This window comes from Penicillium daleae (assembly GCF_028827525.1).
Source record: "Penicillium daleae strain IBT 16125 chromosome Unknown utg000005l_segment0_segment0, whole genome shotgun sequence".
In the NCBI taxonomy this organism is placed as follows: domain Eukaryota; kingdom Fungi; phylum Ascomycota; class Eurotiomycetes; order Eurotiales; family Aspergillaceae; genus Penicillium; species Penicillium daleae.
In genome coordinates this window covers 3471605-3485180 of record NW_026623153.1, presented here as the reverse complement: position 1 = coordinate 3485180, position 13576 = coordinate 3471605, and the positions used below count along the sequence as shown (strand labels likewise).

General features: G+C 51.7%; 4 protein-coding genes across 4 annotated transcripts; 1 reads left to right on the top strand and 3 right to left on the bottom strand.

The window, feature by feature from the left end:
* Nucleotides 1–279: 279 nt before the first annotated feature.
* On the bottom strand, nt 280–1763 carry N7458_005434 (Zn(II)2Cys6 transcription factor domain-containing protein; the record flags this gene model as incomplete). Its single annotated transcript, XM_056908816.1, has 2 exons — nt 280–1638; nt 1707–1763. 2 exons carry the CDS (start codon nt 1761–1763, stop codon nt 280–282), a joined length of 1416 nt encoding a protein of 471 aa, XP_056767434.1.
* Nucleotides 1764–3334: 1571 nt separating this feature from the next.
* N7458_005433 (Tetratricopeptide-like helical) lies at nt 3335–5740 on the top strand (the record flags this gene model as incomplete). Its single annotated transcript, XM_056908815.1, has 3 exons — nt 3335–3646; nt 3701–3919; nt 3974–5740. The coding sequence occupies 3 exons, from the start codon at nt 3335–3337 to the stop codon at nt 5738–5740; spliced, it is 2298 nt and encodes a 765-aa protein (XP_056767433.1).
* A 470-nt stretch (nt 5741–6210) lies between these two features.
* Nucleotides 6211–7379, bottom strand: trr1 (thioredoxin-disulfide reductase TRR1; the record flags this gene model as incomplete). Its single annotated transcript, XM_056908814.1, has 3 exons — nt 6211–6311; nt 6380–7279; nt 7358–7379. The coding sequence occupies 3 exons, from the start codon at nt 7377–7379 to the stop codon at nt 6211–6213; spliced, it is 1023 nt and encodes a 340-aa protein (XP_056767432.1).
* Nucleotides 7380–8316: 937 nt separating this feature from the next.
* On the bottom strand, nt 8317–12645 carry N7458_005431 (uncharacterized protein; the record flags this gene model as incomplete). Its single annotated transcript, XM_056908813.1, has 4 exons — nt 8317–9454; nt 9513–9898; nt 9957–11230; nt 11304–12645. The coding sequence occupies 4 exons, from the start codon at nt 12643–12645 to the stop codon at nt 8317–8319; spliced, it is 4140 nt and encodes a 1379-aa protein (XP_056767431.1).
* Between the last annotated feature and the right edge of the window lie 931 nt (nt 12646–13576).

Genomic DNA, 13576 nt, shown 5'->3' with positions numbered 1-13576 from the left:
GTTCCCATATTATTAAATAAAGCAATCTGACTCTGAGTTCAAGAGTTGCAGCTCTTACTTTCGCTTCGTCTGTTGTGACATCAAGTATCAGAACTCCATGAAGTTTTAGTCAAATTCGTTAATGTTCTTCATCTCAGATAGTCTGAGATGGTGGTCTGCGTAGATGCATGGTTATTACTCTCTAGGGCTGTGTGCTGTAATCACTCCTCAAACTAAGTTTATGAAAGCCGAAATATGCCCGTGGTGTTGTCACTTATATTCCTCTCGGGTGGTATAATTCTAATTAATGAATGGAGCTGTTTCCTCTAACATTCCCATGGTCATGGAGACACGATCAAACCACGTTTCAAAATCCTCACGTTGTTGGGGCCCAGGTGCTTGCCCAGAACGCCTCCCTGCAGCAATGGACCGTGATATTGACGAGTAATCAAGAGCGTCCCATGCATTTTTCCCCGGTCGATGCTCTCGCTGTCCTGATCCTGATCTCACCGTTACAACCATGCGCCGGGACCGATCAGCTTGCAGAACAGTCAAAAGCTGCTCTACTATCGCGATGGCTGCATTCACGCCTTGCATTGAGTAATCCCACAATGGGCCCACGAGATCTGCAGATATGACCCCGGCGAAATCAGGCTCTTGTGACTGTTGACTCGCAGTGACGCCGGCGGTCATCTCAGCCTGATATTGATATAATGTATTTTGACACTCCGTGATAGAATTGACCAAGGATTTCCGTTCGTCGTCGCTAGCATCAGCGTTTGCAACGAGAGACCGTGTGCGTTTCACAAAGCCAGGACAGCGTGCTATCTCGTAGCCTGCGTAGTCGATCAAAGCTCCGAAGCGACTAACCTTTCCACGCCGCTTTTCGTCCTCGATCATCTGCGGGATGATCTGTTTCCATTCGTCATCTTCAAGAAAACACCTTTCCCCATTCAAAAGGGCCTCGTAGACGAGAAATCCCTGAAACGATAACAAAAGCGTTCGACCCATACCCCCGACATGAGCCTGAGCACCGCGAATCTGATAAAGATGCGAAATACCACGAGAATGAAGCATCCAAGCTTTCTTCCCGGTGACATTGGCCATTTCATACCCGCCAATGAGAATTGCCGCGGCCAGGGTGGTGTCAGCCGTGACCAGGGCGGGATGATTCAATGTTCGAGCGAGGTGGTATAAAGCACGACCATACATCTCGCGGCTAGCATGAACGAGTCGGTAATCTTGCAGCGCACGTCCCATCTGCAAGGCGCCTACGCTGCGGAGACCCCAGTTAAACGCCTCGGCGGCGGAATATTGATTGCTGCGAACCATGTCGAACCATGTCACGCGGAGGCGACAGCTGTGTCCGTAGTACTGGTAGCGATACTTTGTGTCGAGGAAGGTGCAGAACCCCTCGCGACATTGTAGATCTATGTTCTTAGCGGCCAGACTGGGCGCTACGGCCTGGTCCATCGATGATGTGGCGGTAAGATCTTTGGGTGTGGATTGCGATGGACGAATAGTTGGTTTTGTTGTTTCTTCACCCTGGTCGACTGAGGCCTTTTTGGAGTAGGCGTAGAACTTGCGGTCCTTCACATATCCAGGGCATGAGAGCCCTCTCCTCTGGCAACGCTGGCATTCTGGTTGTGCTTCGTCGCACTAGCGTGAGGTTGATGAGATCAGGAATTCCGCGGCCGTGCGTGGCATTAAGTAAGAAGCAAGCGTACCTTGACTCTTCGCCGTATACACGTCTGGCAGCCAGTACTTCGGGGGACACCTACCATCGTACGACAGGGTTGTATACTCTTCGGGGGTTATCGCATAGAGAGGAGCCCGGTGCTACTCTTCTGGTGGGGAGGGAGGGTCAGAGAAAGAATAAATCCGGTTGCAAAGGGCGAATACGAGGGGTCTTTGGGCGCCTCGAAACGATCAGGCCACCCGTTTTAAACCGATCGCCGATCCACGTTTTGAATGGATGATGGATCACTTCTGGCCCCAACGGCGATCTCGGCTGGAATAAGGTTGGCAGCCGATGGAAAATGTTGGTGTCCACTATAGTATACCCCTCGATGTTCAGTCGAAAGGTGAGAATTGTCTTAAGGACCACCTCTTTCTTTGATGGCTGATCTCGAGTCTAATAAAGTTTTCGCCAAGGTCACAAAAGCAACTAAGCTTTCCACATCCTACAAATGCAACGACGACCCCAGCTTTCAGTTAGGCCATAAGCTTAACCCATGTACTCCGTGCTACAAGGTGCCATCGTACCTTTCAGGCTACACTCATCCAGGAAGCAAAACCGTCCCTACAAGAACAGACAGGTATTAGACCAACTTCTGTGGCTCAGGCGGCTCCTAAAGACATGAGTCGCAAGGCGTTCCAGGGGCCAACGTGGAATACGAGGCAATCCTTTAGAGGCACCAATAGGCTGGATAAAGGACAATTCTCGTTGCAGGTTATGTCAGACAGGAATGAAGCCGCGTGTCCAAACATCGAATTTGGCCCCAGTCCATATATATCTACTAATGGACATGTTCAAACATATAAAAAGGCTGGACTGTGATTTAAATGCTCGCCAATACTTGACGATGTGCTAGGAGGGAGTCTTGCGACTGTTAAGAACCCAAACTAAATCACGCGCGAGCCATACTGTTGAAGATACGCCCCAGCCAACTTTGACCAGAATTTGATAACGATCGGCGAGCACCTCCCCAGGCTTCGCAGGGTAGAAGTACTTAGAATTGTATACTGGACAGATCTCTTCATCAACGAGAATGCCGGGCAGTAGAGGTGGCCCGGGAGAAGGCAGGGGCAACGCTTTCTTACGTAGCAAGGCAGAGAAACGAGGGATAAGTGGCCTTGTTGTGCTCATTACAGATATACTCCGCGTACGCCGACGGGAGAACGTAATGTCAACGGTTGTTGAAGAAGAAGATCATCGAGAAGGGGCCTGGACGCGACTGGTGAAAGGGATCACGTGGCATGCCTGGGGATTGAAATATGAGATCAGCCAGCGTGGATAACTAACTAGTGGAAACCTTCGTCTTACGCCCAACTGCGAAGTATACACATAGCACGCTTCTTCGATACCAACGGATCCCGGAATATATAAGAAGATTGAGAATTTCTATTCACCATATTTGATATTCCTTATCGACTTCATGCTTTCTCCACCATATTTGGCTTAATGGGGCTCACTAGATCGAGAATATGAGCAAATCAGGTGACGAACAGGGTTGTTTATGCGCTTGGGGCCAAGCCAAGCCGCAAGCGCGGGGATGAATCCCAACTTCCTCGATTCGATTTGGCTCGTTTGATGTCCCGGTAGAGATTACTGTGGAGCGGACTAGGACATGAGATGGCCATGCTACCCGATCTAGTTCGAGACTCCAAACTTTCAACACATTTTCTCGGGGCAGAAACGATTCATACATACCAAGAATCCGACCCAACCTCAGGAAAACGCCTGATTTCTAGAACGGAACACTGGCGGCGACATGAAAAGATCGGAAGTGGAGCGTATGGCAGTGTCTGGCTGGAGAAATGTACCAAAGGCCATCGAGACGGCGCTCGAGTCCGAGCCGTGAAACAGAGTCATCTCGATTCTCGGTCGGGGCCAGTCGACTATACCCGCGAGTTGGAGGTTATTGCCAAGTTCTCGAGCTCAAATGTGAGTGCTTGAAATATCAGCAGCACAGCGTGATATTTAAGCTAATTCATATAGTATGCGCGGTGCTTTGTCAAGTCCTTTGGCTGGTATGAGAATTCGGGGAACATTTGCATTGCTATGGAGTATCTTGAAAAGGGCGATCTTCGGGATTACTTGGATCATTCCCGATCGCCTCTCTCAGAGGATGAGACAAGCGAAATCACGTTTCAGGTTCTTGAAGGTCTAGATATGATGCACCAAAATAGCTTTGCTCATCGTGATCTGAAACCCCATGTGGGTATTTTCTCCCAGTCCCATGAACCATGAAGACTGACTACGCTGCTACAGAACATCCTTATCCAATCACACCCACCAAGTACATGGTGGGTCAAGCTGGCCGACTTTGGAATCAGCAAACGTATTGAGGAAGCATCTGGAGGTTCAACTCTACATGGAACTCCGGAGTACATAGCTCCCGAAATATGGAAATTGACTGGTCGGGGTAGCCCGTATGCCCCCGATATATGGGCTCTTGGGGAGACTATATTCCAGCTTCTCACCAAAGAACCCGCTTTTCCGAATATAGCATTGCTTGTCTCCTATGTGTCCGATCCAGACACATTCCCGGTCAAACCATTCAAAAAGTCTGAGACCTCCCGGCTAGGCATTGAATTTGTCCGCGGGCTTCTCCATCCTCTTCCATCCAGCCGACCAACTGCTCCAGAGGCAATCTCACACAAATGGGTCAAAATAAAAGTATCTGAAACACCAGATCCTCAGTCCTCACAGATCAATCACGCCGGTCTTGTGACCTATTCCAGATCTTTTGCTTCGATGACCGAAGAGTTTGCGTCGTTGAACACAAGAATATCCATCCCTGAAGGGGTAAACCCCTCGGCAAAGGCTCGTCCATTTATGGGGACATTGATAGAGCGAGATGCTGAGTCCAATGGGGCTGAGTGCAATGATGCCGAGCCCAATGACGCAGAATCCGATGGTGATGAGTCTAATGAAACGACCAAATTCAAGCTTGCGCTTCGAGAGCGCTCCCACGGGAGCAGCTCATCGTTCGGTAAACTATACCGGCGTGACGAGCTTCAGACAGGCGACGAGGAATGGGCGTCGTATATCGATTTTTCTCCGGACGGGGAAACCCTAGTAGTCGGATCGGGCAACACGATCAGGCTATGGACTGTTGGGTCTCCCACCAAGAGAATAGGGAGATCTATACAGGGCAAAGCTGTGCACAAGTTTGCCTTTTCGCCAGACGGCAAGTATCTTGCTTCTGGCTCCGAAGGTGGTGCTTCATCTGGCCTCCTCCTTCATATTTCCCTGTGGGATCTCTCTTCTCTCCCACGGATAGCACTTTTCAAACGGATAGAAGTGTTCACAGGATATGGCTCAATATCTAAAATGCGCACAATACATCTATGCTTCTCCCCCAACGGCAAGCTTCTGGCAAGCGGAGACTCCACGGGCACTGTTCAATTGTGGAAGGTCGATGATCTCGACTTTCCGCAGTATAAAAGATATTGCAAGAACCTACTAGGGGTCACATTCTTACCAGATGGGAAGTTGTTGTTCGTTGATTCCTCTGGCATCAATACCTGGCGTGATACCGAGGACTTCGCCCGCAGAACCAAATTCCCCCACACAATCAGCGCAGGAAAGGTCATTTTCTCTTCCGACAGAAAATACTTTATCTATCACGTTTCCGCTACTCGAAAAATCGAGTTTCGTTTCACTGCCACTGGAGAATTGTTCCGATCTATAAATTGCAACATCCACGACCAGATTCTTTCCATGGATCTTTCTCCCAATGGACACATCATCGCAGCTACTGTCTACAATAGGAAGCACAAAGGGTCCCAAATGATCATTCTGGATACTACTGACGGGACAGAGCTTCAGGTCGTAACAAATGCTCATAAGAGTGAGGCCACGGCGTTAGCGTTTTCTCCTAACAGCCAGTTACTTGCAACTGCCTGCCATGGCGGAGTGATTCGAACCTGGGCAAACAAGAAGGAGACAGAAATAAGATCGGGCCGACGAATAGATATGGGAGAAGAGATGTTAAATCGCAGGGCAAAGATCATGACTCTTTTCGTGGAGTGAAGGGGAAATTCCATCAGCGCCTCCATTTATGTGTTCTGTGTTTTTCCTTTCAGATATCTTGCTCCTCGGAAATAGATACGTAATCTGGAATATGCAGGGAAATCGTTTATTTTCTATCTCTATCGGTAACGATCAATCCCAAGCAAACAAGCCCGAACCTGATCTACCGACCAGAAGAACGATAGACCAAGTAACCCAGACCAAAAAAAAGCGACGAGCCATAAACAAGGAGATATAGAAAAAAGGGAAATCCGTTGACCATTAGACAAGATGTGGAGGGAAAGAGGTATGCATTGGGGAATTGAGAATAGAACATTTCAGATCGCAGAACACAGACATGTCTAGAAATGTGCATGCACGCAAGCAATTCTAAACGCTATGCGCCGAAAATGATCGGGATCATGAGAGGAGGTAAGAGAGAAAATGAGGATTGGCGTAGGCGTGTATAGAGGTCAGGGTGGATAGGATATTTAGAGGACGGGGGCGGCCTTGACGCCGTTAACCTGTGGAGTGGAAGGCTCGCTCTCGGAGAGGAACTTCTCGGCCTCGAGGGCAGCGACACAGCCGGAGCCTGGATGAGTGGGTTAGTGAAAGTTCGTTTTAGGGTTTCCAGGTTGCAAAAGGCAGTGGTAGACTTACCGGCACTGGTGATAGCCTGGCGGTAGCGCTTGTCCTGGACATCGCCGCAAGCAAAGACACCCTCAATGCTGGTGAAGCTGGTACCAGGTTGGGTGATGATGTAGCCATCCTCATCGAGCTTGAGCTGGCCCTTGACCAGGGCGTTGGCGGGGTCGTGACCAACAGCGTAGAATAGACCATTAGCCTCGACAATCTCCTCCTGCTCGTTGGCGGTGCTCTTGACGCGGAGGTGGGTCATGAGGCCGTTAGGCTTGCTGTCACCGATAACCTCGGTGGCGACGGTGTTGAAGCGGACAGTGCACTTGGGGTGGTTGAGCAGACGATCGGCCATCACCTTGGAGGCACGCAGCTTGTCACGGCGGACCAGCACGGTGACATGGCTGCCGTACTTGGCCAGGAACATGGCCTCCTCGGCGGCAGAGTCACCGCCACCAATGACGTACAGGGGCTTGTTGCGGAAGATGGGCACCGCACCGTCGCAGACGGCGCAGGCACTGATACCATTCTGCCAGAACTTCTCCTCGCCGGGAAGGTTCAGGCGGCGGGCATTGGCACCGGTAGCGATAATAACGGCGTCAGCGGTGTGAGCGGGCTCGCTGTCGGGACCGTCGTTCCACTCGGTCCACATCTTGAAGGGCCGCTGGGACAGGTCCAACTTGGAGATAGTCTCAGTAATGATCTTGGTACCGAAACGCTCAGACTGAGCGCGCATCTTGTCCATCAGCTCGGCGCCGCCGACACCGTCGGGGAAGCCGGGGAAGTTCTCGACATCGGTGGTGGTGGTAAGCTGGCCACCGGCGGCGGTGCCGTTGGCGAGCATACCCTCGTACAGAACGGGATCAAGTTCAGCGCGCGAGAGGTAGATGGCGGCAGTGTGGGCGCCAGGGCCTGAACCGATAACTGTGAAAGAAAAAAAAAGCACCCGTTAGCACCATCATAACTTTCCCCAAACCAGTCAATTCCCGCCATAACACGTACTAACTACTTTGGAGTGCACCATTCTGGCGGTATTGAGAGAATTGACGCGCGCGGGCGTCGATAAGGGCTGCTTAAGGACCGAAGCTGGAGGGGGAGACTGTTGGTGAAGCGTAGTTGAGGCCGCGGCGGCAGTGAACCCGAGAGACCGGAGGGCGGAAGGGAAACGGCGGAACGTGGAGGAAAACAGCTTGAAGGTGGTTTCGAGAAAAGAGAAGAAAGTTAAGAATGGTCGAGTCGGTTTTTTTTAATCGGGTCTGGAAGGGGAGGGGGGCGTTCGGGTGGGCTGGTGGGGTCTTGATGATGAGATCAAAACGAGCAGAACATTTCTGCGTTGTTCTGCCAAATCCATCAAATTAATCATTTGCCCGCGTCGAGGCCCCTGGCTTTCTAAGCATGCGGGCACGTGACACGGTCTCGACCGGGTGGCGAAGGGGCATGGAAGGGGAACAACCACCATCAAAGGGGCATCACATCACGCATTTACTGGTGATCCCGTCTTCCGAACGTCCCGATCCTCTAGAGCTGAGCTAGATCTGATCCGATTGATAAGAGAAGCTCTAGGCACTGCTCTAGAGATGACGTCGGACAAGGTCTAGCCATCACTAGTTCTCACTATCTCGTCGTCTAAACATATCTTATCTAAGCAGCCTTATCGTCTTATCGTCGGGGTTGACTCGGTGCGATCACGCCATTTTGACATTTGCCCGTTTCCCGAAAGGCGGTCAACCACCGAAGCCGGGGAACGATATCAAGTGCAAGACTACTTACGAGTTCCAGATTGCTCCGAACAGGTCAATCATCAAACCTTTATGAGCCTCACCACGGGGAAAAAAAGAGTATGTGAAAGAAATCGAAATGCATATCGCTCAGATCAGGATTCAAAACAATCATCAAAGCCCCAAGGAAATCAAATACCTAATGACACCACCATAAATCATCATAATATACATCAAATCAAATCACACCAATCCAAACCACTTCTTCCGTCTCCGACTAGGCTCCTCATCCTCATAGTCCTCATCATCTTCAAAAGCCTCATCAGCCTTTGGCTGGGGAGGCACTCGTTGCGGCACGGATGCATCTTCTTCATCCTCCTCGCTTCCTGGGTATTCATCATAGTGCGGGTGTGTTGCAGCGGCATTCGCGCGGGTATTATTGATAGTGTCATGGTCTTCGTAATCATCAGCATCCTCGTCGTCGTATTCAGCGCCGTGAGGATCCTCCTCGTTCTTCTTCCGGCGCGGCATGCGTAGCCACTTGCGCCAGCCCTTGACCACGGGTGTGGGCTCGGGGTCGAATGCTGTCCCGTCGTAGCGGAGTACCGGCACGAGGAGCTTGTAGGGTACGGTGATGCCGGCGGGGTCGTGCGGGCTAATCTCCAGGTTCAGAGTGATGGCTAGGCCTCCTTCGAGATCCACGAGAGCACCAGCCCCGTCGTCGCCCTGTTGTTTTGCTGCTTTCTTACCTGCCTTTAGGCTGAGGTTGGTTGGTCGGCGGTGGAATTGTCCCGGTCGAGGAGGCTCCTGCGGGTCCTTAGGGAAGTAGCTGTCTGCGCTTTCGTGGGGTCGAGGGAAAGGGGCGTCGACGCTGGCTCGTCGAGCAGATACACCTGCCTCGCGTCCGATACTCATGGTTCGGGTTGGAGGTCCACGTCGGGTTGAAAGTCGTCGCAAAAGGCCTCCGGGTTTACTGCCAGGTCCCTTGTCTCCACGTCCCAGCGACAAGGTTCGCTGAAGTTTGCCGGGACGGGGCTCGGGAGTTGGTGTCATTTCGGATTCGGGAGTGCCAGGGGGTGTAGAGCCGGGACGGTATTCCCGGATAGAGCACCAATTGCGCCGGGGGAGGAGACGTTTATTGTTCCGGGGCTTGCCATCGACATCTTGTGTGAAAATGGGGATGACATCTTCGTCCGTATTCGAGTCAATATGGTGGACTGTGTTGCGCTTGTTAAGCATGTCCGAGATGATCTCGGTCTCGGGCATGTTGGCAATAGCAGAGGAGATCACATTCGGCATGTATCGGTAATCTCGATCTTTGGCGATATCCAACTTGGGATTGGAATAGAATTGCCCAATGGCGGCCAGATGAACATCACCGCTGAAGCTATGATTAGTATATAGATTCTGCAACCACAAAAGTATAAAACGTTACTTACCTGAGAATTGTGACGCGGACAGATTTTTCCGCGGCAAGATCTTGCAGGTCCTCAACTAGCCACGTGCGTTCAGACTTGAGGTGCTTTCCAGCCCAATGGTCATCAAACACTTCAACGTTACCACCAGAGCGGTTAACAAGACCACCGATCATGCCAGCTTTGCCGAGGGACTTGCGGCTATTCATGTAGTTCTTGAGCATGGCCTTTTGAGGTGTCCGAGTCAGCTTTGAGTGGGGAGATGGGTCCAGCCGGCTACGTACCACGCGAGGATAGGCAATGGGTATGCTAGAAAGGACTATCAGATGCTTCGTCTTTCCTTTGACGATTTCACGATGGCATCTATCCCAGATCAGCTCAGAGGTTTCTGGGCTGAGGACCTCGTTGCTCTGTAAGAACGAATCAGCGTGTCAATCATTGAATATTAAGCGTGGCTGAAAATCTCACCTGTCGTTCAGTTCGGCAGTCCAGGCCCAAGAAGGCCACATCGCTGCCCAGTGACATGAACAAATTTCGGCTTCTTTGCTCAATGTACGGGCCTGGTCTGGCACCAAGGAGCCAGCTAGACTCGTCCACTTCTGTTTCATCGGGCACGCTGTGGTGTTGGAACAAGAGGTAATACTTGAACGCGATCTTGCCCAGGCCGGAGATAACAGCACTTTGCATGAACTCTTCATTGTAGGATCCGAACCCTTCAAAGATTTCATGATCGTTCCAAATGTTCACCATTGGGATCTGGGAGTTAGCCAGGGAGAAAAGCCCCTGTGAGAACCATGAAGCGTAGCGCTCGAGGTAGAACTTCTCGAGTTCTGCGCGGAACTCGGGAGTGAGTGGTGCACCGTACCGATCTGCGGCATTCTTGATCTTGATCCATTCCTGGAACATAGCAAGGTCTGTGATAACACCGTCATTGAATATCTGGTCACCTCCTCCAATCATCACATGGAATGGCTGGGTCTGATGTTCATTCAGAATGTCTCGCCAAAGTGGATCGGGTCCGCACAGAGGGTTGGAATCGACGTTAGGGCCGAAGCCGTTGCCGCTATGGAACATAATATTCATAGGCTTGCTCATAGCTGGGACCCAGAAGCCCAGGGCGGGGCCTTGATTGATGCGGTATGCAATTCGCTGTTGCGTTGCACTGAGCTCGATCTCGAGATTGAATCTCCAGAATGTCACATCTCTGGCAGCATCGGCGTACAAGCGCACTCCAGTAATGTCTCGGTGCAGCCCTGCAGTCTCGCCATCAACGGGGTGAATCCTGTTCGAGGGAATTGGTTGCTTGGATCCCTCAGCGCTATAATCAATCATGCTAGGAGATAGCTCATAGATTCCGTCATCAGTTTCCACGGCAGACAGATCGACCTCTTCCTCCAGGTGGTCCACTGGCTTGACATAAAGTGGACGTCCATCTCGGCCAACCTTCATAAGACCGGCTGTAGGGTCGACATATTCAGGTGCCAAAGCTCCGTTCTCACCACTAACCTCTGCTGGTGGAGGAGGTAAGAGATCCATTGGCTGAGAGAAAAGTCTCAGGGTGGGCGGGACGTCGTAAGAAGAGCGGGAATCTTTCGTAACTATCATGATAGAGCCTCTCCAGAATTCCTTTTCGACGGGCCCATGGGTTCCATCGATATTTTCTTTCTTCATGCCAGTGTATCGAAGGAGAGGTCCGCATCTTAAGAATAACTTGGGCTGGAAGTTCTTGTGCTCGGTGACTCCTATAGAAAGTTAGATCTCTTCCGGCCCAACTTTGCTCTCTCTAAACTGAGATTGGTATCTCTTACCTGTGACTTTCTGGGCCGCAGTTTGATAGTTCTTGGGGGAGGGCCCTGCTCTTCCTGCGATCGGCTGAGGTGCCACCTTCCCACCATGCTTTGCTTCGATCAATATCCAGATGTTGGAAGTCAAAGTCGGCGGCTCCAAGTCGAGCAATAGGAGCATCTCTCCATTCAAAAATGGGCGGAGGCGTCGGTGGGGGTACATCGAACGACACTGTTTGTCTTGGTTTTGACCTCGGCAGCGACGCACCAGATAGAGACTTCGCCGTAGAAGAGGTCTCGATTCTCTCCGCGCTAGAGACAGCAACAACAGGCTGCATCGTCTTCGGAGGCCCTTGCTGAGATACTGAGCGAGTGTGCATAGGTCTCTCGATCGGTCCTTCCCTTGCGCCGTGTTCGCGCACTGTAACTGATCTTCGGGGAACACTACCCATCTTTACTGGCGAGGGTTTGACATTTTCAGCGCCGGCATATTGCGCATCTTCGGGTTGACGGATTGCCGGGTACTGGGCGTTCATTGAGACCGCTCTGTTGTGGCGGACAGCGGTGCCTCCCGGTGGTCGAGCCACAGGTGGTGCAGCCCGAGCAAGCTCTTCCCTCTGTATAGATCTTCTGGTGGAAGCAGGAGTCCCACGATCTTCCGAGTACGCGCTCTGCTTCGAATTAGGCCGAGGGGCACTCGCAGTGCTAACCGCCGCCGCCGCAGCAGCAGCTTCGGCCTTCTCCTTTTCAATCTTCTGTCGAGCAAGGCGTTCCCGTAGTCGCATCTCAGCTTCTTGTACGCGGGCTCGCTTCTCCTCTTTGCTGATTCCGTTGAGAGTCACTTCGAGCTTCTGTAATGGCGAGCGGTCCGAGGCCCAATCCCGCTTGGTACTCGTCCCACTCGTCGAGCGCATAGTGTTCGATCTAGTTGGTGGAGAGGGCAAACTCGGAGCAGCAGGAACCTCCGGAGGAGGCTGCGCCTCTTCACTCCTTGAGATGGCTGCATTGGTGCCCTGAAGATACTCGGCAGGGGGAAGGCCTCGTGGAGTAGTGGATTCTTCATTCAGCCCTGGAGGAGCCACTGGCGCAGGCTTGCGCGTAGTGTAGTTAAGATTGGCGGCTGCTCTGGCTGAAAATGACCGACTTGGCGCTCCTGATCCCCTGGGCCCTGACGAAGCTTTGGGCGCCGATTGTGGATAGGAACCCTCTGCCGCAAATGGAGCATAATCTGTTTCTTCGTCATAGCTGGTCACACTTGGGACAGTTGTGCTATGCCTGCGACTCTCCGAAGCTCTGCGAGCTCCCTTTACCGGCCGTGGGGTTGGTTGGCCATTCGCCGGATCGGCCGATTCGCGCATCGCGGCTGTCGCCATTTTAAGCCGTTTTGCGACGATATGCGTGGAAGAACAGCGCAAGCAATGGGGGTTACCCCTATCGGATTGAATTGATCAATGTCAGTCGTTCGGTCCCGAGCTGAAACGATTCTCGTCAATGCATGCTCATGAGGACGGCTGTTTGCGACACGAGACATTTAAATGCCGAGCAGATGGGGACTTGACATACCAGACGCTATTTTCACTCACTGAATCACAGTCAAGCTACGTCCGATGCCTGACGCAGGCTTACCACATCCTCGCCTGAATTGGATCAGGTTGCGCCAGGCCGTCAGGTACTTGCTTGGGTGGGATGACGGCGGTGACACGGTCGATCGTAGCACAAAGTTCCCTTGGGGTACGCAATCGAAGGTGCAGAAGAATGAATGAAATGACTAGAGAGTTGAGATCGGAGAACAAGAGAGGAGGTAGGAATGGAATGGAAGAGGAGAAAATTCGGTGGAGGCAGCAGGGCAGGATGAGCTTGCGCCGCCCTGCTCTATACTTCGCCATTATCCGGTGGCTGGTATTTTTCTCGCCCCAGCCTTCGCGCGGGGCAGGGCTTTATTGGCCAATAAATGCCCCCTCGTGGGTGACATGTCCTTGAATGGAATTAATTCAATTTTGTTCCTTGATTCCTGTCTGTTCTGCAGGACTTTCTATTATTTTTGGGTTCACGGGATGTTGAATACTGCATGTTTGACTTGGTGCCTCTCCGGAGTAGAGAGTGGGGTTCAACCCCATGGTTCATTTTATGGTTAAATGTGTAACCGGTTCACGATCTCAGTAACTTCTTCCTCGGATGGATAAATACTACAAAGGAGAATGATGAATTGTAGGTTCCGCTTCACTGCCCAAGAAGCCTGTACAAGGTCCATGGTATGCCTCATTTAGCATTCCCAGGAGACATATAATGCGGACATTGAACCAG